Source organism: Palaemon carinicauda, chromosome 8 (genome assembly GCF_036898095.1).
Source record: "Palaemon carinicauda isolate YSFRI2023 chromosome 8, ASM3689809v2, whole genome shotgun sequence".
NCBI classification, from domain to species: Eukaryota; Metazoa; Arthropoda; class Malacostraca; order Decapoda; family Palaemonidae; genus Palaemon; species Palaemon carinicauda.
In genome coordinates this window covers 12430789-12456973 of record NC_090732.1, presented here as the reverse complement: position 1 = coordinate 12456973, position 26185 = coordinate 12430789, and the positions used below count along the sequence as shown (strand labels likewise).

The following is a 26185-nucleotide window of genomic DNA, read 5'->3' as shown; positions in this document are numbered from 1 at the left end:
CCCAGTGCCAGTGTCTCCTTTGATGACTCCAGTGGTAAAGGGCATGGTCAGTGTGGCCATTGTGTCGGCAACTCCTGTGATGTCTGCAGTGGTTCCCCCTCCCTGGACGTAAGCGGCCCGGACCCGAAAGGACATTTTGCCTTAGTGGTGACAGGTTCCCTGTATATTTCGACTGATCCGGGCTCCTCTTTGTCATCATTTCTCCTGTGCCTGGGCGTCTGGAGTGGCCGCTTCCCTGTGACAGTGTTCCCCAGTTTTATGGTTTTTGTGGGAGCAACAACCCCTGTGGTTTCTCCCCTTGGGAAAGTGGCATTGTTTTTGGCCTCATAGACTTTGACTCTTGTGCTTGCTCAGCCTGAGGAGAGGATTGGAAAGAGGAGAGAAGCTTGCATGTTCTTCTTCCTCATAGTCCTGTTCCATTCCCGACACTACACACTTCTTCTAAGAAGTAAAGGAAGAGGTCAAAGAAGTTCAGTCTGCTGTAGTTGTAAGAAAAGGGCTTCTTTCGACACCACCTCACCTAGGGGTTGGATGGCACCTGAGTGGCTTCCTGCCCCATGGGGAGGGAGCCACAGCCCAGTGTTTCACTTGGGTTTCCAGCTACCCCGGTATCCAGGAAGGACAGCTTTTTTTGTCCCTTCTAGGCTAAGGTACACGGCTGTGACCCTATGTCATGGCCTCAAACTGTGGCACCATTTCTCACTTACCCCGGTTGCCAGGGTGGTCAGGTGTTTTGGGTCATGGTATGCCCCAAGCCTTGGCCTCCTGGGGCCGTAGCTAGGATTCTGTAGCCAGTATTAACTGATGTCTGCCATCCTTGGGTCTACTCTGGTCGGATCTGGCTAGTTAGCCATGGATTAAATTACGATCATATCTGTCAAACTAGTTGGTCAAATGAGCTCTTGCTCCCTTCACTCTCGAGGCAGAAATTTTCTTTTCAAGCATCAGCACCTCTTCAAGTTGACCCATTAGTGTGTACACTGTTGGCATGGGTCTCATTGGAATAATTCAGGGCAGAGAGCATGGCTTCTTGGCCTCTGAGTCGGAGGCCATGGTTTGCGGATCATGAACGCCTTTCAAGTGGTCTTCTGTCTTGACCATTGGTCAGGTGCAGTGATGTACTTTGCCAAGTCAAGGGGATTTTCAACCTGAGTTTCTTGAGAAGTACAAGAGGCTCGTACTCTCAGGTGAGAAGTTTGACCTTCCTGGCACCAGTCAGCAATCAGTTGGTCAACTCGGTGTTTCAAGAGGGATGCCTTGGTCTTCCAGTTCTCAAAATACAGTACTAAGTTAGCTGAGAGGTAAATCTGTCGTCGGTGCAGAGTTCGGCATGAAAGGCCTCCTGGCCTTTCTTAGATCCTGATAAGGACTGTCTGCAACTTCTCAGAAAAAAACGGGCATACACAGCCCTCTCTGGCTGACCAACCTTTTTCTTCCAGCCAGTGGGGCAGCAGCAGAAGAAGGATACACTGTTGCCAGGGTTCCCCCTGCCTTTCTTACTGCCAAGAGTAGTGGGTTGCTTGATGCTAATTTGGGCAAACTGGCAGAGGCATAGGGCCAAGCCTTTGGTAATGGGAGTCCTTCAGAACAGTTATTTACTACCCTCATTAGCCCTTTTTCTCCTTTCTCATTTTCCTATGGTTCTCATCTGTTCCTCCAACATCACTGAGAACCCTGGCTTTTCTAACAGCTGTAGGAGAAATATTGGAGAGGAACGTGCTCGAAGTCAGAGGCGAGCCTCCGGGCTTCTACGGTAAACTCTACCTGGTGGAAGAATTAGATGCTATCTGGAGGCCGGTCATTGACAAATTCAGAATGGAAACATTGTGATCTGTGCTGAGTTCCATCAGAGAGGAAGATTTCATGCTTTTATTGGATCTGGAGGACGCATACTTTTAAGTACCTGTGCATCAGTCTATTAGAAAGTACCTCCCTTCTCCCCCATTGTATGATATACCAGTTCAGGACTAAATACTGCTCCTTAGGTGTTCATTCAGATGTTCAGCTTGTTAGTAGCTTGGGGACACTTGCAAGGGATACAACTGTGGATGTATCACAGCAAAGGGCAAATCCTGGCCTCCTTAAGGCAGTTGCTACTAGCATGTCCATTCTGTCCAAGACAGAATTACCAGCACGGTGCTGGCAGAGTCTTCTCTTCCACCTTTCCTCACTGGAAAAGTTTGTTCCTCAAGCGGGCAGTTTTACCAGAGATCCCTAAAGTGTTGTATAACGAACCACTGGTCAGTCTCCAGGGATCTTCCATCCTTCTCTGTGTCACCGGGATAGGGACTTGAATCAGTCTTATTTGTTGGCTGAACGAAGGACCCTCAGAGGAGTCCCACTCAATTATCCACCTCCTAACATACAACCGTGACCAGATGCATCAAAAAAGGTGAACAGCACATGCCTGAACGACTTTCTCATTGGTGTGGTCAGAAGACGCGTCTGCACATTGACGGCAACACCACCGAGGTGGCTTACGTCTAGCTTTGCAAGCTGACGAAGCAGCTAAGGTATACATTGAGACAACATTGTCATAAAGCTGTTAGCCAAATACATTCTGGGCAAGAGGAAAGGACTAGTTGACACTCAGTTGCCAAGGGAGAGTTGTAGAGTCAGAGTGGTCCCTACATTCCAGGAAACTAAGAGGTTTTCTGTTATTGGGGTTATTATTATTATTAGCCAAGCTGCAACCCTAGTTGGAAAAGCAAGATGCTATAAGCCCAGGGGCTCCAATAGGGGAAAATAGCCCAGTAAGGAAAGGAAATAAATAAATGATAATAGCAAATTAATAATAAATCATTCTAAAAACAGTAACAACGTCAAAATAGATATGTCATATAAACTATTAACGTCAAAAACAGATATGTCATATATAAACTATAAAAACACTCATGCCTGTTTGCCACATTGCTGAATAGGAAGCTTCCCATATTTTCTACACCGGTCCTGTCCCATGGGTCTTGTTCGAAGTCGCCTTCCATCACCCATGTGTTCACATGAATTTACACCCTTCTTCCATTCACATGTTCCGTCCGCTAATCTAGTGTCTTTTTTAGGATGTCGGACAGACTAAATTTTTCTTTCTCCTAAACTTATTTTTGTTCCTACACTAAATGCTTGCGCTTCTACAAAACAACGTCGCAAGCGCGATCATCGCGATACCTCCCTCTTCTCCTCCTCCTCCTCCTCCTCCTCCTCCTCCTCCTCCTCCTCCTCCTCCTCCTCCTCCTCCTCCTCATCGTCTTTGTCATCCTCGGACGATAGGAGGGAGAGAGAGAGAAGAGGGAAAGGAGAGCTCGCTCTCCTTCGCCCAGACGTTCTCGTCGGAGAGAGAGGAGACATAGGAAGAGACGTCATCGTTCTAGCTCTTCCTCGCCTTCTATCTCTTCATGAAATGTCTTGCCGAGAAGCGATAAACGTTCTCGTCATAAACATGAGAAGAATACATCCTCGCGTCATCGTTCTGCTTCGCAATCGTCTTCCTCTCGCGAGGAATCATCTAGGCGCTATAAGAAGAAGAGCTCTACGATACATTTGCGCTCTTCGTCACGAGAGATTTCTCATAAGCGCAATAAGCGCTCAAGTTGGGGCGATGTTAAATCTAAGGAAAGAGAGCACTCTGAGCGCGATTCTTCCACTTCACAGTTTATCGGAAGGAGCTCAGAGCACCCTAGGGAAGGGAGAAAGAACACTTCTTCTCGCCATCGCTTCATATCAACAGAGAGAGAGCGCTCCCGTCCTTCAACCTCCCGATCACGCAAATCTCCGGACATATCCACGCGGGGTCATTCATCTCGCCCTCGCAGGTTAGACAGAACAGCTCCCGTTCCCGTACTTGCTAACGAGTTACGGAATATGAGCTTCACGAGAACTTCAGAAGAAGACGCAAGGGTTCAACCCTTCTTCTCTTCGGCTGAGAACAGAGGAGAAAGGCCAGACCGCCGATCAATGCAACCTCTTATTGAGACAGTACCGTTAATTCGGTCGCCTTCGCCTAAACCATCAACTTCCAGGCAAGATCAGGCACGTGCGGCGCCATTGGCTAGCGCCTAGCCTTCCCTTGGAATATCGGCAATGGAGTATGCTACTTCGCCGTTACCTTCAGACACTCGGGCTTCTATCGCCCCCCCCTCGCGAGGAATTAGCGCGACCGGAAGATTCCTCGGAAGACCAACCATCAAAAGATTTAGAGTCCGTCTATCTGAGGGCTCTAAGAACGATGTGTAATATCTCAGGCCTCGGAGATTTACATCTGTCACATCGACATACCGACGCTCCAGCTTTAGACAGACTATGTCGTCCTCCACCAAACCCTAAGACCAGAATCGAACTTCCCTGGTCTATTCACACTGCAGGCCATCTGAGGAAGGTCTCGCAGGCTGTCTCGGGGGAAACGGATTCCTTGAAGTCTCAAGGATCCCATAAACTTCTGCATTTTCCTTTTTCGAGGCAAAGGCGTTTTTACAAGGTCAGAGACGCCAACCCTTCTCCTCTGACACTGGATCCCCTCACAGCAAGGCTCACACCAGGCTGCTCTGCAGAGAGACTCTCTTCTCCCCCAGTCTCTTTCACCGCCACAGAAGCCTCGGCAATGGAAGCAGCGTCAATGTCCCTTCTGGAGGCATTATCCTGGTTTGACGCGTGGTCAGGTACAGTAGGCTACCTAGCAAGTCACAAAGACCTTTCAAACCAAAACTCCATGCAGTCCCTACAGGAAGTCCTGGCTGCCGGGGCCAAAACGATGGACTTCCTAACTGCTACGGCTGCAACGATGTGGGGCAACTGGATTCTCAAAAGGAGGGAATCAGCAGTCTCCAGACTTCATAGGAGCATTGGTAAGACTGAAAAGTCTGATTTGAGGAACTCGGATCTTCTGCAACCTCTTCTCTTTTCTAAGCAGGCAGTCTCCTCTGCCCTAGATAATTGGAGGAAAGAGACGCAGGACACCGCGATGCAAAGGGCTGCTTCCTTTTGCCCAATGCAACAGCAGCCAACTCCACTGCCTGTCAAGACCCTCAGCCGCCCCTCTTTTACACCCAAACCGATGGGCAGAGGAAAGTCGGCTCCTCCTAAGGTTAAAGGCAGAGGGAGGAACCCTAGACAGAAATAGGGTCACGGCCCCCCCCCTCATAGTGCGTAGGGGGGTGCCTGCAGGGGAGTTGGAGGAGGTTGAAGGCTATGGGGCCATGCAATGGACCATCAAGGTGCTTCGTTGGGGGTACCGCATCCCCTTCATAGACTCTAATCCTCCTTTAGCTCCTCCCCCGATCTCGTCCTCCCAGATCCCTCGGGATCCAGGGAAACAGCAAGCCCTAGCTCGGGAGATCCAGAGCATGCTTCTAAAAGACGCCATTCAAGAGGTCTCCAATGCTTTCCCGGGGTTTTTCAGTCGCCATTTTCTGGTAGAGAAAGGCTCGGGAGGTTGGAGACCAGTAATCGATCTTTCAAGTTTGAACCAGTTTGTAAAGCAAACTCCATTTAAAATGGAGACAGCTGCCTCCGTGACCCAAGCGATGCATCCAGGAGACTTTATGGCATCTGTAGACTTGAAAGATGCATATTTCCAAGTGCTGAACCATTGCACATCCCGGAAATTCCTGCGCTTTCTGGTTCAGGGTCGAATCTTCGAGTTCAAGGTCCTGTGCTTCGGCCTCTCGACTGACCCACAGGTCTTTACGAAGATTTTGGAACTCGTATCTTTGTGGGCTCACAAGCACGGAATTCGTCTGCTAAGATACCTGGACGATTGGCTACTCCTAGCCTCGTTCATGGAGGTAGCTCTGGATCACCTGAGAAGACTTCTGAGCCTTTGCAAGGACCTGGGGATCCTTGTAAACGCAGAGAAGTCTTGCTTGATTCCGACCCAAGTCTTAAACTATCTGGGTATGTTCATCAACACCCAGGTAGGGAGAGTGTTTACGTCGGAAGACAGGCTTCGGAGACTGGATCAGTCCATCGCCCATCTCTTGTCTCCACTTACGCCTTCAGCCAAGTTGTGGCAGTGTCTTCTGGGTCATCTTTCCTCCCTGGAAAAACTAGTTCCAGGCGGAAGGTCGAGAATGAGAAGTCTCCAATGGCATCTGAAGACTCATTGGTCTCAAAAGACAGATTCCCCATTCTTGACAGTGAAGGTTCCAAATCCTTCATTGGTGGTCGACCAGAGAGAATACCCAAAGGGCATTCCCCTCCAAAGCCGCAGTCCGAAGTTAAAACTTTTCGGACGCGTCGCTACGGGGATGGGGTTCCCACCTAGGCCCGAAATTAGCATCAGGAGTTTGGTCTCTGGTAAAGAAGTGTCTCAACATAAATCATCTGGAATTATTAGCAGCCTGGAAAGTTCTAAAATTCTTTGTAGAAGATCTACAAGGATGAGAGGTGGTTCTGATGAGCGACAACTCCACAGCCGTCTCGTACATCAACAAGCAAGGGGGTACTCTGGCAAGAGACCTCTCTACGCTAGCAGTCCAGATTTGCCAGTGGGCAGAAAGTCACAGCATTGCTCTCACAGCCAGGTTTATTCCGGGCCGGAGAAACATCATGGCAGATCAACTGAGCAGGCATCACCAAGTGCTGAGTGGCGAATGGTCTTTGGATCCTCGAGTAGCGAAGACAGTAATAGCTTTGTGGGGTTTCCCCCCAATAGACCTGTTCGCCGCCTCTCTGAATGCGAAACTTCCCCGCTATGGGTCCCCAGTTCCAGACCATCAGGCAGCAATCCAGGACGCCCTTCAACACTCCTTGGACAACCTGGATGCATATGCCTTTCCACCCTTTTGCCTGCTCAGAAGGGTGATCAACAAACTCAGAACCTCCCGGAACTGCAAACTAACGCTAATAGCTCCGGCGTGGCCAAGCAGAGAGTGGTACGCTGACCTCCTTTCCCTGCTGGTTCAAGTGCCGAGGTTTCTACCTCCAGAACCCCGTCTGTTGACACAGCCACACAGCGGTATCCCCCACGGGAAAATCCACTTCCTGAAGCTTCACGCCTGGAGGCTGTCCAGTCTTTCCTCAGAAGCAGAGGCTTTTCAGGGAAGGTGGCTGAACACATGTCCAGGCACCTGCGCAAATCATCCACAAACCTCTACCAAGCAAAATGGAGAGTGTTTGCAGCTTGGTGTAGAGGGCGAGACGTGTCTCCACTCAATCCCTCTCTTCCATTAGTGGCAGACTTCCTGGTGTACCTCAGGGAGGAGAAACTCCTATCAGTCTCGGCAATTAAGGGCTATCGTTCAGCCTTGAGCCTCATCTGTAGACTGAGAGGAGTTGACCTTTCCACCTTAGAAGATATCACCTTGTTGATTCGAGGTTTTGAGAGATCTTGCCCCCCAGTGGAGATTAGACCACCACCTTGGGACGTGTCCCTGGTCTTACGTTCCTTGAAGGGTCCCCCTTATGAGCCCTTAAATAGGGCCTCTGACTACTTCCTAACCCTTAAGACCGTCTTCCTAGTAGCTCTGGCCTTGGCAAAAAGGGTTGGTGAACTTCATGGTCTATCCTACGAAGTCACCTATTCTAGAGGATGGGGCGAAGTCTCGCTCAACTTTGTGCCAGGCTTTGTGGCCAAAACTCAGAATCCTTCATCAGCCAATGAGAGGTTTAGAGAATTTCAATTTTCCAGCCTCAATAGGGTAACACAGGATACTGACCAATTGCTACTGTGCCCAGTCAGGGCGCTAAGGAAATACCTGAAGCACACCAGACCTTTCAGACCACGCCTCCGTCATCTCTTCCTCAGTACCAATAAGGTAAAGAAGAGAATCTCTCGCAATACCATCTCTTTCTGGCTCAAGAAAGTTGTTGCGAGAGCCATTCACGGAGACCCAGAGGCAGCTCAACCCAAAGCCCAAGTTAGGGGAGTGGCTGCCTCTCTGGCATTTAAGAAGAATTTTTCAGTCTCCCAAGTCTTAAGAGCTGGAGTCTGGAAGCGTCAATCTACATTCACTTCTCACTATTTAACCGATGTGACACATAGGTCTCTAAACACCTTTTCTATAGGGCCTATTGTGGCAGGGCAACAGGTGCTGTATCTACCTTTGCGCCCTTTCAGGGGACAGTAGCCATTGGTCGAGGATTCTGCGTTACACTAGGTTTTAGAAGAACATCCATCTATCTTCTGCTCCTTTCTTCTTCCTCCCATCTGGGTATCCTAGTCTGTAACCAGTTTCAGCTGGACTCACCAATGGAAATAAGGTAGGAAACTCATCTGACTCCTTTCACAGGGTATTAGTTATACTTGTAGTCACGAGGATTCCCCTTTTCAAGGTCAGGGGCATCCTATGTATGAAAGGGTCCAAGTCATTGTTCCCGACCCTCTTCATACTGAAACATTTGTTTACACGTAATTACAAACCTTCAGTCGTGATAAGATTTTGGGGATCTACAGAGAAAAGTTAATGGGAGATTTGTTCATCAATAGAGTCTAGTCTGAGGACTACCTTCCCTAGGAATAAGGAACCCTTCGTCCACCCTGACCTCAAGACTAAGTCTCCTATAGTAGAGAATGAGGATTTGTATTTAGTGTAGGAACAAATGACAAACTTGTAACAGAGTTTGTATTTTTCCTAGCATACAAACCCGAATTCTTTACTCAAATCTTCCCTCCGTCACCGCCCCCTAAGATAGTCCTAGCTAGAATCCGATTGAAGGTATTCAGTAGCTACCGGCCGGCAGTCCCCCACCCCTAACAGATGGATAACTACCGGCCCGGTCGTTAACGACCTTATTAAGGTTTTTCTGCCGTATTTTCCAGCTCGCCCTAGAATATCTCCTATAGTAAAGAATTCGGGTTTGTATGCTAGGAAAAATACAAACTCTGTTATAAGTTTGTCATTTTTCCATATGTTTTGTTCATTTTTATTGTTATGCCCTCTCCTCAAAAAAGTAAAAGTAAATAACTTTTGTAATGTTTCCCTTACCCCTGGTTCCAATGGCAAACCCCATACCCTGTTGATGACTTCTGCTGCCCTCTTTAGTCCTTTCCCCCACCCTACTCACATTCCCAGAGAAAGTGGGTCATCCTCTACGATTTCTTTTTTAGAAGAGATTCTTCTCTGGCTGTATCATCTCTACGGCGAATTGCAGATTTTCTCATCTTCCTTGCCAAGAGAAGCGCCTCTCAGTTACTGTTGTGAAGGCTACCACTCAGACTTGATCTTAGTCTTTCAACGGAAGGGGTCAGACCTCTCCTCAGGATTTGCCTATGCTAATGAATAGCTTCGAACAGTCTTGCCGATCTCTGTACCTCTGGTCCTGTCCCTCGTTCTCAAAGCTGTCACTCATACCTGTCTGAGCCTTTGAAAAGGTCTCATTCAAGGTTCTGATTCTCAAGACTGTCTCTGCAGTTTTAGTTTAGGTGAGTTACATGGTCTCTGCCTTAGTCTCCCTCTCTGAGATATGGAAGGAGCTCCTTCGTTTGGTGCCAGAGCACATGGCCAAGCTCGGAATCTGTTTGGGCAAGACCCCAGGTTTGAGCTCTTCCCCATCCCCTCTCTAAATGAAGCGTCGAGTGATACAGTACTGAGAGAAGAGGCTTTTCTGTCCTGTGAGGGCTTTGTTGTACTATCTAAAGAAGTCCTACACTTGAGACATTAGTGTCGGCGACTCTTCCTTACCAGAGCAGTTCCACGTGACTCTCCACTTCTTGAGATACTGCTGTTCACAGACACATCCAAGGAAAGGTGGGGAGAAAGGCCAGAGTAACCAGACCACCTCGGGATCATGACATTAAGACGGAAAATGGCTGCCCATCAACCTGTTTGAAATGCGAGCATCGTTTTAGCCTGGGAAACTTCAACAGAGTTTGATAAGTCACTTGGTAGTATTAATAAGCATCAGCATTACTGTGGTGGCCTACGTCAACAAACAAGGAGGAACAGTGTCTCAATCTCTCTGTGAGCTGGCCAGGCAGCGACACATTTGGGCATTTTGCTAGTGCTGTAGAGCTGTCAGCGAGGTTTATTCTGGTCAACAGGAATGGATTAGTGGATAGCCATCAGGGACAGGTGATAGGAGCAGGATTGTCCCTACTACCTTGCGTGGTAGAAAGGCTTCTTGCCCTTTGTGGTACCCCATCAATCAACTTGTTTACACCCGACGGAACAAGAAGCTTTCAGCAGCGATGGAGGACGGTTTCCAACAGGCCTGGAAAACCTAGGTGCTTACACCTTTTCTCCCTTTTGCCCGATATGTTGGGTAAGCAACAGACCTGTAAGTTACACTGGCAACCTTAACCACCCCGTAAGTCCTAGTTCATAGGTCAAAGTGATTGTTGCTTCACCTGTTGAGTAGACAGGGCCTGCCCACCACCCAACAGGTAACTTTGTTTACCTCATTAGATATATGACGATCATTCCAGCTTCACTGAAGTTACAGTCCTATTAAAGATCTCATTTGTATAGTTAAGAAAAATACAAATTACATTAAAAAAATTTGTTTTACTCCAAGGCTTTTTCAAAGCCTTGACATCATAGATTTATTTTTTTCCCAAAGGATCTATGTTACAGGTGTGTTTATGAAATAACTGTTCTTTAATTATTTTACAATTATTGATCTGGTGGACCTGTATACAGTACTGAATAAAAATAACTCATACTTTATAGAGAAGATCCATACCATGTAAAGGTCATTTTATAAAAAAGATTTGTAATGCTGTATTTTTTTTTTTTTTTTTTTTTTTCAGAACCACACATTTTGCTCTTCAGAAGGCCACGAACAACAGTCCAGAAACCACAGTCATAGTTACAAGATCATGTTTTGGGAATAAGGTATTGTCATATATTAACCTGGTTGTTCACTTGGGCATTTTCCATAAGACTAAAAATTTTGTTTGTTTGTTTGTTTGTCCCATGACAAAACTACGCTACAAGTAACTCTTGTTGTACAGTATTGTTGACCAATCAATTTAGTGCTTATACTGTACTGCACAGTATGCAGGATTTTCTACCAAAAATCTCTATATGTGATTTCCCACGAAACACTTCTGTAATTTAGAGTGTTTTGTATCTTTTTCTTTCCAAATCATACATAACTGTAGTTGTCATGTCAGACTAAAAATATTTCTATATATCGTACAAAAAATGTACAGTGCGTGAAACAAATGTGTATAGTTTAAGAATTTTTTTTTTTTATTTAATTGCTTACTAGATATTCATTTGCCATCTGCTCTCAAAGAGAGTTTAGTTTCTGACAAGCCTGTATTGTACCGCAATTGTTCCATAACTGGAATACAAACCACGCTATTTATTAGGGGTTATACTTTTGGCGGAGCTGAAATGACGAGCCATTAAAATTTAGCGAGGGTTTACTACCCACACCGCTAGTTAGTGGGGGTAGGGGGGGTAGTCTCTTCCTCACGTCAACTCCGGTTAACACACCTGTGATTTAGTCACTTTACTTTTAGCTCGGATCGAGAGCGGGGGATAGCCTCTTCTTCACATCAACTCCCGTTCACACCTGTGATTTAGTCACTTTACTTTTATCTCGGATCGATAGCGGGGGATAGCCCCTTCTTCACATCAACTCCCGTTCACACCTGTGATTTAGTCACTTTACTTTTAGCTCGGATCGAGAGCGGGGGATAGCCTCTTCTTCACATCAACTCCTGTTCACACCTGTGATTTAGTCACTTTACTTTTAGCCCGGATCGAGAGCGGGGGATAGCCTCTTCTTCACATCAACTCCCGTTCACACCTGTGATTTAGTCACTTTACTTTTAGCTCGGATCGAGAGCGGGGGATAGCCTCTTCTTCACATCAACTCCCGTTCACACCTGTGATTTAGTCACTTTACTTTTAGCTCGGATCGATAGCGGTTGTTTCCTCTCTCCCTCCTCGCCTATTCTGGACTGCCATTAATTTTTGTCTTTTACTTACTTTTTCTTATACTTGTATATACTGTATATGAAAACATTCTTAATGTTTATGTATATATGTGTATAGAAATGTGGTAAGTTTCCTTTTCAGTGTTTGTACTGTGTGTGTGATACATATACGACAACGACCCTTGCGTAGTAGCAAGGTCAGCACAGTTCCACTTTGTAGGAAACGACCTCTCCCTCTCTGGTCCATTGATCTTCCCGTCGGCATATAGCCGTTATCTCGGCCACCGCAGGGGAATCGTCATCGCCTGGACCCTCTTCATTCAACTATTGTCTTCGCCTTTTCCTTTTTTCCTACGGGAAACGTGGATTCTGAGCGAAGGGAATGTGGCCTTTCAAAGATTGACTACGGTCTCTCTTCTCGAGGTCGTTCACCTTTACTACAACAGCGCACTATTGGGGAAGCTCCTTTCCCGTGCGCTGGTTAGGTTGCTCTTCCGATTGTTTGTCTCAATTATTTTTAGTGAAAATATAATTATATTTTAACTTTTCAGCTTTCTCCGTGAGGAACACTTCCCTTCGGAAGGTCAGTGGTTCTCACTATTAGTGAATTTTCTTAGCTGATTTAAATAATCGTAATTCTGTTTTTATTACAGTTACTCCTCTCCTCCCTTCTCCCATGGATGTCGACTGGGGAAGGAAGGGCGCAATACTCAACTTTATGCTTTCCCCTCTTCGGAGTTCCTCCCTAGGGAATTTCTGTTAAATAATTACAGTAACTAATTTTATTTTTTCCCAGTTAACTATGCAGTTTTTCTTCGTTCGACTAAGAGTGCCAACGAAGCAGAGCTGTTCTGTTCATGCGTGGGGAATCTGATGTCACTGCCGTCCCTCAGAGGACGTCGTCATGGGCGTCATCCCTTCTCTTAGAAGTACTCCTGTGACAACATGACCAGCACTTCAGATCATCTTAGAATGCTAAAGGAGGTTCGCCTCCAGGGGTTGGACAACTTCCCTTTCGACTGAAGTTTCCTTCCCAGGTGTGAGGTGGTTTCTCCCTTCAGAGGGAAAACTTCCCACATCTTAATGAATTCATCGTCTCCGACTGCTGTTGCTGCCTTCGCCCAGACTTCTCTTGCCCCTTGCTGAGTTTCTCTTCCTTCAGGGGCGGAGCACGGTCTTGGCAAGTCTCTTCTACGAAGTGTTCACCACTCTCGTTCGCAAGAGAGGCCACTCATAGAGACTCCTCTTTGAAGGATTGCCACTGTTAAGGTCAGCTTGCTGATCCACTGGCCCTCGCGGGGCATCATCATGGGCGTCTTCTAGTCTCTTCTACGAAGTGTTCACCTCTCTCGTTCGCGAGAGAGGCCACTCATAGAGACTCCTCTTCGGAGAATCGCTACTGTTAAAGGTCAGCTTGCTGATCTACCGGCCCTCATGGGCGTCATCACGGATGTCTTCAAGTCTCTTCTACGAAGTATTCACCTCTCTCGTTCGCGAGAGAGGCCACTCATAGAGACACCTCTTTGGAGGATCAAGCAGACCTCCAGCGCAGCAGACCTACCAGGACCTCATCGGTGGATGCTCGCCCTTCCAAAGGGCACACCTCAGTTCCTGATCGTCCTGCCAGCTGACCTACCGATCTACCAGCGCAACCTTGTGCTGCAACATTGTCCTTTGGACTTCGGTCCTGGACTCTAACACGGACCTTTTTTACGGTCCCCATCGGTGGATGTTCACCCTTCCAAAGGGCACATCCCAGTTCCTGATCATCTTGCCAGCTGACCTACCGATCTACCAGCGCAACCTTGCGCTGCAACAAAGTCCTTTGGACTTCGGTCCTGGACTCTAACGTAGACCTGCTTACGGTCCCCATCGGTGGATGCTCGCCCTTTTTAAAGGGCACATCCCAGTTCCTGATTGTCCTGCCAGTGGTCATCCTACCAGCTGACCTGCCAACCGACTAGCATTACCTTCATGCGCGAGTCTTCTGCATGCGCGCGCTCTCCAACAGTCTTACGCTCGCTAGCGCCGACGATCTTCCGCGCGCGCCAATAGTCTTCCGCACGCTATTTAATTAGGGTTTTTATGAATAGAACTTACCTGGCAGTTATATATATATAGATGAGTCTCCGACTGCGGCAGAATTTAATCGAAAATCGCGGCAACCGCCTTGTGGTGGTTGTGTGGTTAGATGGTTAACAACCCTTACAGGGTGGTACTTGGAATCATTCCCGTTTTCTGTTCCTCAGATTATCTCTGCCGGCCGGATCGACAACATCGTTGGTCCGCCTTTCAGAGTTTTTTTCGGATCGCTTTCCCTTCATCGCCTTTTTGGACTTCGTTTTTGGTGAAGTACACTGTGTTGGGATTTGGCAATCGTGTTGTTTTTGTTTTTTTGTCTTTTTTCCTTTATTATCATGAGTGAGAAAATTCATTATCGTGTTTGTGCGAATGATATTTGCAAGGTGAGGTTGCCGAAAGTTTCGGTTGACCCTCACACTATCTGTATGGGTTGCAGGGGGTTTGAATGTGCTTTAGATAATAAGTGCAAGGAATGTGAGGTTTTAAGTGATGATAATTGGTTAGCTATGAAGCGCTATGTGCGCAAACTTGGGATTGATAGAGTTAGAAGAGCTAAATCAAAGTCAAAGTCTGCTAGTGAGCCTAGCTTAGATTTATCTATTGACCCTTTGCTTGTAACCCCCTTTGGAAGGTATTCCTTCCCCAAATGTAGTGACTCCTGCCCCTTCTACAGGATCTGTGCCTACGGATGACCCTGGGTATGCTAAATTAGCTGCTGAATTGGAGGCCATTAAAGCACAGTTGGAGGCCTTTAAAGGTAAGGGTGTAGGTGAAATTAGTGCTTGGGAAAGTGCAGTGGAGGTGGCGACTGATCGAATCTGTCATACCCCTAGGTCTAGACCTCTACCAAGCTCCCAGGACCAAGGGAGAAAGTACGTCGAAAGCCGAAAGGAGGTGAGAGGTGCTTATCCTCGGTCAGTCGTCGCCTCAGACAGTCCTGTTGCGATCTCCCAGTCTGCTCTTGACCGCCGTAGGAAAGGAGTGTCGGATACGTTTGTGTCTTCGCCTGATCGTTCTCCCAGACGTAATTGGTGTTACGAATCAAGACCAATGAAGAGAGGGTGGAACCGGGACGTGCAGTCTCGCTCTCCCTCTCCCGGTTCGAGTAGCCGAGACCCTGATCCTTCGGAAGACCATTTCGATGTTGTTCCTGTTAAAAGGGCGAAACAGAGAGTCCTTAGCCCAGTTAATCCTGCTAGACTCCCTACTTCTTCTGCCAGCGCTCCCAGTCAAGCCGTACGACAACTGCCGTCTTCGGCACCGCGAGAGCCAGCGGAGGTTGCTAAAGCTTTCATGGTTGTTATGCAGGAACAACTTTCATCGTTAGTTAAAGCTTTCAGCCACCCTTCTCAGTCCGTCAGACGTAAGGACGTCTCTTTGCCTGTTAAGAGATCTTCTTCTAAGAGAGATTTTAGTATCTTTCCCAAGAAACCTCTGCGCACTTCGTCGGCCGTACGACAACGCACACCCTCTTCATCGGCACGCTGCCAAGAATTTCCTTCTCCCCTCTCCCGGCGCCAGGACGATACTGCCTCTCGTTCTCGGCGCCGTGACGATTCCGTTTCTCTTTCAAAACGCCAGGACGTTACTGCCTCGTTTCTTAGGAAACAGGATGAATGCAGTCTGCATTTTCAAGGCGAAGGCAGCCTGCATCTTCAGGACGCTTCCGTTTCTCGTCATCGTGACGATACTGCCTCTCGTCATCGTGACGATACCGCTTCTCGTCATCGTGACGATACCGCTTCTCGCCGACTGGATGTTAGCGGCGCTCGGCGCCAGGATTCAAACAGCTCTCGCTGCTAGGCTGCTGGCAGCCCAACTCTTCGGGATGTTATCCTTGAGCAGGACCTCGAAGATATTTCGGAAGAGGAAGAAAAACCTGCCGACTCTTCTAGTGATTACAAGGTTCTTTCTCGCTCTCATTTGGAACTTTATGGGGAGGAATTTCAACCTTCGGCCCCTCGTTCTCCTCAGTCTCAATTTACCAGGAAGAAAGCTACTAAGTCTTCGGCCTTCATCAAAATGAAACTTTCAATTTCGGCCAGGAAAGCTCTCGTTAAAGTGGATGATTGGATGAAGGAACGGAGACAAGCTGCCAAGACCACCTTTTCTTTTCCACCGTCTCGGCTCGCTTCCAAGGCCGGTATGTGGTATGAGACAGGGGAACCTTTGGGGTTAGGAGTGCCTGCCTCCTCCTAAGGTGACTTCTCGGCTCTTGTGGACGGCAAGAAGGCATGCTTTAAACTCTGCCAAGGTGATGTGGTCCATGTCGGAGCTTGATCACCTCGTCAAGGGAATTTTCAGGGTTTTCGAGGTTTTCAGCTTCCTGGACTGGTCTCTCGGGACTCTGGCCAGGAAGTCTGAACTCCTGGAGGACACGAAGGACCTGACGAGTATCATGTCCTGCATGGACAAAGCTCTAAGGGATGGAGCTAATGAATTGGCTTCCCTTTTCTCAGCAGGGGTCTTAAAGAAGAGGGCCCTTTTGTGCTCCTTCACCTCTAGATCTGTGACTGTTGCCCAGAAGTCGGAGCTACTTTACGCCCCTTTTTCACGTCGATCTTTTTCCTGAAGCTCTGTTCAGAGATATCTCCCTTTCTCTGGCTCAGAAGGCTACTCAGGACCTTTTGTCTCGGTCGGCTAGAAAGACCTTTCCTGTTGCTCCTGCTCCTCTGAAGAAGGAGGAGAAGAAGTTTCAACAATCCTTTCGGGGCAGGATCTCCTCGAGAGCGGATTTTAGGGGAGAAGACAAGAGTCAGGGCCAAGGACCAGCAGGGGTGCGTTTAGGCTCCGGTCCAAAAAATGAGATGGAAGTCCTCCAGACACCAGTAGGGGCAAGACTGTCTCGTTTTTGGCAGTCTTGGAAAAGGAGAGGGGCGGACACCTGGTCCCTCTCAGTCGTCAAGGAAGGTTACAAGATCCCCTTTTTAAAGAAACCACCTCTCTCAGACTCTCCCCTAGCCTTAGTGGCTCAGTATACCGACGCGGGGAAACGAGAGGCTCTTCTGGAGCTAGTCGACCAGATGTTGGTCAAGGGAGCAATAGAGCCGGTTCAAGACCTCGCCTCCCCAGGCTTTTACAATCGCCTGTTTCTGGTTCCCAAGAACTCGGGTGGATGGAGACCAGTCCTAGATGTCAGCTCTCTGAACGCCTTCGTGGAGAAAACAAAGTTCTCCATGGAGACGACTCAGTCAGTGCTGGCTGCAGTTCGTCCAGGAGACTGGATGGTTTCTTTCGACCTGCAGGACGCTTATTTTCACGTCCCCATTCATCCGTCTTCGAGGAGATATCTGAGGTTTGTGTTCCAGGGCAAGTGCTTCCAGTTCAGGGCACTTTGCTTCGGTCTCGGCACAGCTCCCCAAGTTTTCACTAGACTAATGGCGAATGTGGCAGGCTGGTTACACCAGGAGGGGATAAGGGTCTCCTTCTATCTAGAGGACTGGCTGATCCAGTCACTGTTGAAAGAGAAATGTCTGGAGGACCTAATGAAGACTTATACGATGACTCAGGACTTGGGACTCATCGTCAACTGGGGGAAATCTCAGACCGAGCCGAATCAGACTATTCTCTATTTGGGGATAGTTCTGAATTCAGTTCTTTTTCGGGCTTCTCCCTCCCAGGAGAGGCAGACCAGGTGCCTGGACAAAGTCAAAGACTTTTTAAGGAAGCAGGAATGCTCAGCGAAGGAGTGGATGAGTCTGCTGGGAACTCTATCCTCCCTGGAGCAGTTTGTCCCTTTGGGGAGACTGCACCTAAGGCCTCTGCAACACTTCCTCGCAAAGGTTTGGAACAGAAAGATCCAGGACACTTTTTCTTTTCCCATTCCGACAGAGATCAAGGATCTTTTAATGTGGTGGCTGGACCCAGCTCTGTTGGGAAAAGGGATCTCCTTGTTCAAGAAGAACCCCGACCTAGTGTTATTCTCAGACGCGTCCGAGTCAGGCTGGGGAGCAACACTAGGGAACAAAGAGGTCTCAGGTATTTGGGAAGGGAGTCAGGTCAGTTGGCATATCAACAGGAAGGAATTGATGGCCATTTTGTTAGGGCTCAAGGCCTTCAAAACCTTGGTGTCGGGAAAGACTGTGGAGATCAATTCCGACAACACCACAGCTCTCGCGTACATAAGGAAGCAAGGGGGAACTCACTCCCTCTCTCTGTTCTCATCTGCGAGAGAGCTTCTCCTTTGGGCGAACGAGAACGAGACCCAGCTGTTGACAAGGTTTGTTCAAGGGCAGAGAAACATCAGGGCAGACATGCTCAGCAGGAGGGGACAAGTCCTTCCTACAGAGTGGACTCTCAACCCGCATGTCTGTCGGAGCCTCTGGAAGTTGTGGGGCAGACCGGTAATAGACCTTTTCGCCTCCGGTCTAAACAAGAGGATCCCCAACTACTGCTCCCTAGTCCCGGACGAGGAAGCTGTTGCAGTGGACGCCTTCTTGATGGATTGGACGGGGCTGGACATGTATGCCTTTCCCCCGTTCAAGATCATCAATCTGGTTGTCAGGAAATTCGCTCTCCTCGATTCGGGACAAATGATCCTAGTGGCTCCATTCTGGCCTGCGAGGGAATGGTTCACCGAAGTGGTAGGGTTGCTGATGGACTTTCCAAGAAGACTCCCGGCAAGTCCAGATCTTCTCAGACAACCCCACTTCGAGAGATTTCACCAAAACCCCCTCGCTCTCAATCTGACTGCCTTCAGACTGTCGAGAAGCTCGTTAGATCTCGAGGCTTTTCGGCACAAGCGGCGAAAGCTATTGCCAGGGCAAGGAGGATCTCTTCACAAAGAGTCTACCAGTCAAAGTGGGAGACCTTTAGAGCTTGGTGCAGGAGGCGCAAGGTTTCCTCGTCCTCTACCTCTCTAAGCCAGATTGCAGACTTTCTTTTGTACCTCAGGCAGGATGCTAAGCTGGCTGTATCTACCATTAAAGGATACAGGAGCATGCTCTCAACCGTCTTTAGGCATAGAGGCTTAGAGTTATCTCAGAATAAGGACTTGCAGGACCTCATTAGGTCTTTTGAGACAACGAAGCAGGTGCACTTAAGACCCCCTTCTTGGAACCTTGATGTGGTGCTTAAGTTTTTGTGCTCCAGGAAGTTTGAGCCTATCTCGCAAGCTTCTCTGTGAGATGTGACTAAGAAAACCCTCTTCCTTTTGTCTCTAGCGACTGCCGGGAGGATCAGCGAGGTCCAGGCAATCGAGAAGCGTGTAGGCTTCACCCTAAATGGAGCGGTTTGTTCCTTGAGGTTTGACTTTCTTGCCAAGAATGAGAACCCTTCGAAACCCTGGCCCAGGACTTTTGAAGTCCCTAACCTCACGAATCTAGTGGGTCAGGAACAGGAAAGCCTCCTTTGCCCGGTTAGGGCTCTCAAGGCTTATTTGGCCCACACTAAGAGCGTGAGGGGTGCTTCCAACTCCTTATGGTGTTCGGTGAAGGATCCTCAAAAACCCCTGTCAAAGAACGCTTTGTCCTTTTTCCTGAGGGAAACTATTAGGGAAGCCCACCTCTTTTGTGAGGAAGAAAACTTCGCCCTGTTAAAATTACGGGCTCACGAAGTACGGGCCATTGCTGCTTCTGGAGGAGCAACTCTGTCTTCGCTTCTCATTACCTCAGAGAGGTAAGAGTGGACTATGACAAGTGTTATACCTTGGGCCCATACGTAGCTGCGGCTTCTGTATTAGGCAAAGGAGTTACTACCCCCACTCAACCTTAGTTTTTGTACTTGTATATGGGTTTGTGTTTTTTATGGTTGTCTGAGGTCCTCGTCTTGTGGTACGGTTCCCTCAGTCCAGATAGATAGTTTACTGTATATCTATTTCTGCAAGGTTAGATGGTTAGCTTTAGTAAGGTTGCAGGTTTTTATTATATGGGAAGGTAGTTTTCTGAAGTCTAGTCAAGTTGTTGGTCCTACCCCTTTGACAGACTCGATTGAGTTGTTTGCAGCGTAGCAGGTCTACTCCTGGCTGAACACTCCTAAGGGAAAGCGACTCTAGAGGCAGTTACCTTTGAAGTCAGCTACCTTAGCAGGTAAGGAATCAAGGTGTTTGTTCTCCTACAACTCTTTTGTTGTTTCCCAAACTATGTTTTTCTGTCTGTTTCCCTCCTCCAAATGTGTGAATCAGCTATATATATATAACTGCCAGGTAAGTTCTATTCATAAAAATGGAGTTTTTATGATAAAACAAAGTTTTATGAATACTTACCTGGCAGTTATATATATATTTTAAAGCCCACCCACCTCCCCTCAGGAGACAGGTCGGGCAAAGATAATCTGAGGAACGGAAAATGGGAATGATTCCAAGTACCACCCTGTAAGGGTTGTTAACCATCTAACCACACAACCACCACAAGGTGGTTGCCGCGATTTTCGATTAAATTCTGCCGGAGTCGGAGACTCAGCTATATATATATAACTGCCAGGTAAGTATTCATAAAACTTTGTTTTATCATAAAAACTCCATATTACTTTCGGCGTAGCTGAAATGACGAGCCATTAGAATTTTAACGAGGGTTTACTACCCTCTCACTAGTTAGCGAGGGGGTAGGGGAGGGGTAGCTAGCTACCCCTGCCCCCCTCACACACCGGTGAGTAGCTCACTTTGCTTTTGGCTCGGGTGATGAACAGATGTGTCTTCTCCCACCCTCGCTTATTGACAGCCTTAATCTTTTTTGCTTTTTCTTTGCAGTGTGTGCTTGGAAGTTGGCCTCTACCATCATGCGGAAGTGCCCCGGATTACCTGACCACCCTTGTGGTACATATTTGTCGACGGTCGAAACGGACCCTCACACCTTATGTCCGGCGGTAGCAGAGGTTGACCCTCTGTCTATCATCGAGATTGTTGTGGCAGGGGCCTCCGACATGTTAGGTCAAACCCCTGCCTTGGTTCCCGATGCAGCTGAAGGCTTAGTTTCTCCCTCCGAACATCCTTTGAGGGAGGAGCTAAGTCCAACGGTCTCTCCTGCAGGTGATTCTTCCCCTCGGGGGAGTTCACTGACAGAGACTCCTCTTCGGAGGACTGACGATGGTCTGCCTGCCGCCCCCAGAGGACGTATCTGTCGGAAGGCTCGCCCTCCTCTTCGCCGTAGAGGCCTTCCTTCTCCTCACAAGGGAGTTAGGAGGCGCCTATTCGGCTCTTCTCCGTCGCAGTCCCCCGCAGAGGATCCTCCTCGCTGTGCACCGACCGTTGCAGTTGCATCCTTGGACCTCTGTGCTGATCGTTCTCCTTCGCCCGCCAGACCTTCGGACCTGCCGTCTCCGTTCCTGGCTGCTGACGCGCTTTGGGCGCCCACGCATCCCGTTTTATAACGGGCACCGGTCCCTTTGGGGCAAAAGGGGCTTTCTCACAATGTGAGCAAGTCCCTTAAGCGGCAGGTATCCCCTGCGCTCCAACGTTCTCCTGCACGCTCGCGCGCAATTGCGCGCAAGCTCTCGCCTGTGGTGAAGTCCTCTTTGCTCAGAACTTCATCCTCGGAGACAACGCCCCAGAGACCTTCTTCTGCTGAGACTACTCGCCATCGCTCTCCTTTTCGCCAGCACTCTCCTGCTCGCCATCTCTCACCTGCGCGCCAGCGCTCTCCTGTTCGCCAGCGATCCTCTCCTCGCCAGCGTACAACACCCCGCCCTCATCTTGATGCGCATTCACAATCTCCTGCGCGCCAGCGCTCTTCACCTGCGTGCTAGCGTTCGCCTGCACGCCATCGTTCGCCTGCGCGCCCGCGATCTCCGGATCTGGGCGCAAGATCCTAAAACCGAGTTTCTCCTCTTCAGCGTTCGCCTACGCGCCATAGGACCCCGCCAGCTCGTCAGCCATCGCCTACGCACCATCGCGCACAGACACCAGTTCGTGCTGTGCGCCCTCCTGCACGCCCACGCGCTAAGGGTAACACCCTTGCGCGTGGGCGCTCGCCTAGAGCTTGCCGAGATCCTGCACGCGCTCGCGAACAATCTCCATCGCGCGTGCAAACGCTTGCACTCCCGCCTGCGCGTCCTGCTTCTCCTGATTGCGCAACTGCGCGCCATCGATCTCCTGAGCGCCCGCGCGCTCTATCACCTGCGCGCCATCGCTCGCCAACGCACCCTCTCGCCATCTCTGAGATCTACGCGCCCGCACGCACCCTCACCTGTGCACAGTCGCTCGCCTACTCGCCATCGCTTGCCTGTGCGCCATCAACACTGGACCTGAAGGACGCGTACTTCCAGATTCCAGTACATCCGTCTTCAAGGAAGTATTTAAGATTCAGCCTAGACAACAAGATCTACCAGTTCAAGGTGCTGTGTTTCGGTCTCTCCACAGCACCTCAGGTATACACCAGGGTGTTCGCACTGATTTCTTCGTGGGCACACAGGATCGGCATCCGTCTCCGCTATCTGGACGACTGGCTGATCCTGGCAGACTCGAGTCGACCCTTCTTCGACACCGAGACAAGCTTCTGGGACTTTGCCAAGATCTAGGGATCATGGTAAATCTCGAGAAGTCTTCCCTGCTTCCAACTCAATGACTGGTATATCTAGGCATGATCTTGGACACCAATCTCCACAAAGCATTCCCATCAGACGACAGGATAGCAAGGCTGAGGAGGGTCGCAGTTCCTTTCCTCAGACGAAAAGAACTCCCAGCCCAATCGGGGTTACGTCTCCTCGGTCACCTTTCTTCTCTGGCCCGTCTAGTTCCAAATGGTCGCCTCAGAATGAGATCCCTGCAATGGCGACTCAAGTCCCAGTGGAATCAAGGACACGATTCCCCGGACATCTTGGTCCCAATGGGTCCTGCGGAATGGACGGATCTTCAGTGTTGATTGACAGAGGAAAACCTACGAAAGGGAGTGGATCTTCTCGTCTTTTCCCCGGATTTGATGCTGTTTTCGGACGCCTCAAAAAAAGGGTGGGGGGCCCACGTTCTGAACCACAGGACCTCAGGCCTATGGTCAGAATTAGAAAAGTGCCTCCACATAAACCTGCTAGGAATGAAAGCCGTGTATCTGGCACTTCAGCAGTTCTAACAATACCTGGCGGGTCACTCCGTGGTGGTGATGAGCGACAACACCACGGTCGTGGCTTACATCAACAAGCAGGGAGGTACCTTTTCACAGCAGCTATCCCATCTTGCAGTAGAGATACTGAGATGGACCGAAGCCCACTCGATTCCACTATCAGCACACTTCATTCCAGGCAAGAGGAATGTGCTCGCCGACAGTCTGAGTAGGGTATCTCAGATAGTGAGTACCGAGTGGTCTTTGGATCGTCTAGTAGCCAACAAAGTCCTGACTTTGTGGGGTTCCCCAACGGTAGATCTTCGCGACAGCCTTGAATTTCAAGCTCCCGCTGTACTGCTCCCCAGTCCCAGACCCCAAGGCACTCTGGCAAGATGCCTTTCAATAACGGTGATACAACATCGACGTCTACGCCTTTCCCCCGTTCTGTCTGATGAGAAGGGTACTCAACAAGACCAGAATATCGGTCAACCTTTCGATGACCTTAATAGCTCTGCTATGGCATCACGCAGAATGGTTCCCGAACCTTCAGCAGCTCCTGACGGAACTCCCGAGAGAACTTCCTCCTCGACACGAACTACTCAGACAACCACATGCCAACATCTTCCACAAAGCCGTAGTATCGCTACGACTTCACGCCTGGAGACTATCCAGCGTCTCCTCATAGAGAGAGGCTTTTTGCAACAAGTTGCGGAAAGGATGTCTCGACACCTGCGAAAGTCATCTGCAGGGGTCTACCAGGCAAAGTGGAGTGTCTTTTGTGGTTGGTGTCGTGGAAGGGGTATCTCTCCACTCGATGCCACTATTCCAGCAATAGCGGAGTTTCTCGTGTATTTGCGGGAAGAAATGTGCCTTTCAGTCTCGGCAGTGAAAGGCTATCGCTCAGCCTTAAGTCTTGCCTTCAGGCTCAAAGGAATGGACATTTCCTCTTCGCTGGAACTTTCTCTACTCATACGAAGTTATGAACTTACCTGCCCCCAGTCGGAAGTGAGACCTCCTCCATGGAACGTGGTTCGAGTCCTCAGGTCTCTTAAGAGACCTCCTTTCGAACCATTACGCCAGGCTTCTGAACGCCACCTGACTTGGAAGACGGTGTTCCTGCTTGCTCTGGCCTCGGCCAAGCGAGTCAGCGAACTTCATGGTCTCTCGTATGACATCGCCCATTCAAGGGGAGGGGGGGAGGAAACGTTCAGATTCGTCCCTGAATTTGTAGCTAAGACTCAGAATCCAGGAGTGTCGGACCCCCGGTTTGACTCCTTCCGGATTTCGAGTCTCCGTTCTGTAACAGATGACCCAGACCATCTCCTACTGTGCCCAGTCAGGAGTCTGAGGGTCTATCTTAAAAGAACAGCTGCAATTCGTCCTCGGGTGCAAGCATTGTTTATGAGTACAGGAAGGACGAAGAGGAGGGTCACTAAGAATAGAATCTCGGCTTGGATTCGCAGGGTTATCTACCATTCCCTGAATCCTGACCCTCCTCCGTCACGTCGCCCTAGGGCACATGATGTCAGGGGCATTGCTACGTCCCTGGCATTCAAGAGAAATTACTCTTGTGTCGCAGGTTCTACAAGCAGGGGTTTGGAAGCGCCAAACGACCTTCACAGCCCACTACCTGCAAGACGTGACCCACAGGAGGCTCGATACGTTCTCTATCGGCCCTGTGGTGGCTGCACAACAGCTGCTTTAAACCTCAGGCTCCTTAATGGACAAGTAGCAGAAGGTTGAGGGCATTATTACCCGGTTTTAGTCTGCATGAATGAAAAGGTATGCCTGGCCCTTATTCTTTTCTTCATTCTCCCCTCTCTTGGGGAAAGCAGCATCCTGGGTTCTCTGCACAGCTGACCTCAAACCACTGCAGGTAAACCATGTTTCCTTGTGTTCCTAGTATTAAGTTAATACTGTCACGTCCCCATACCCTTACGAGATGGTATTGGGATCATCCTAACCTAGATTTCCATCTAAAGGACTCCAGGTCAACTTCCTAGGACGAGTCACACTTCACTCCTTCACACACTAGCTTACGTAGGCTGCGGTCCTTGCAGAGCAAGGCACTTGCGAGGTGCAGGGACTCCCTATCTTGAGTTCTAACACACTCAGATACTGAGTCCCCGGGCAAAACCCAAAGCCAGTACGGCTGGGACTTACCACCCTTCCTAAGGGTTAAGTGACCCTAATTAAATAGCGTGGTTTGTATTTCGGTTACGGAACAAATGACAAATTCGTAGATAATTTGTATTTTTCCTAACCATACAAACCTTAGCTATTTAATCAAACTTACCCGCCAGCCCTGTCCCCCGGGAAGTCCTACCTCTAAGCAAAGTGAGCTACTCTCCAGTGTGTGAGGGGGGGAGGGGTAGCTAGCTACCCCTCCCCTACCCCCTCACTAACTAGCGAGGGGCTATTAAACCCTCGTTAAAAATCTAATGGCTCGTCATTTCAGCTACGCCAAAAGTAATACCCTAATTAAATAGCTAAGGTTTGTATGGTTAGGAAAAATACAAATTATCTACGAATTTGTCATTTTCCGCACCCGCGCCAATAGTCTTGCGCGCGCGCACCGACGATCTTCCGCTCGCACGCCGCCGATTTTCCACGCGTGCGAGCGCCAATGCTCTGGCGCGGGTATTGCGCGTGCGCCGATGGTCTCCTGCGCGCGCCGATGATTTTCCGCGCACGCTAGTGCCAATGCTCTTGTGCGCGCTCCAACGAGCTTCCACGCACGGGCAAAGATGGTCTCCCCCGCGCGCCCCAATGATTTTCCAAGCGCGCAAGCGCCAATGCTCTTGCGCACGCCAATAGTCTTGCACGCGTGCGTGGCAACAGTTCCACGCAAGGGCCGACTTTCTTCCGCGAGCAGGCGCCTAGGGTCTCCCACGCGCGCACCAACAGTATTGCGCGCTTGCGCTCCGACTTTCTTCAGCACGCGGGCGCCGATGGTCTCCTGCACGCGCGCCAACACTCTTGCGGGCGCGTGAGCTCACCAACAGTCTCCACGTAGTACTCTCACGCACATGCCAATGCACCCACCCCTGCGCAACCAGTCACACGCTTCGGCGCATCCTAGGGAAAATGCACAAAACTACACAGTGCCTTACTGCGCGCCAGCACTCTCCCTTACTTTCCTGCGCCCTCCTGCGCAGTTACGGTCCCGGATCCAATGCGCCAGCTCTTGCCAAAGAGTCAAGGCTCGCAGATCCAATGCACCAGCTCTTGCCTAAGATCCAGCGCTTTCCTGTTCTCCAGGCAGATATTAAGCACCAGCATTATCCTGTGTGCCATCACTCCAGTACTC

The 26185-nt window shown here is 49.4% G+C and overlaps 1 protein-coding gene across 1 annotated transcript in view; it reads left to right on the top strand.

Annotated features, from left to right (window-relative positions):
- The window catches only part of LOC137644835 (cyclin-dependent kinases regulatory subunit 1-like), a 64095-nt gene that overhangs the window by 20152 nt on the left and 17758 nt on the right, over nt 1–26185 (top strand). The window contains exon 3 of the mRNA XM_068377722.1: nt 10682–10766. Coding sequence (XP_068233823.1) covers nt 10682–10740 — 59 coding nt within the window. The 3' untranslated portion in view covers nt 10741–10766. The remainder of the gene's footprint in view (nt 1–10681; nt 10767–26185) is intronic.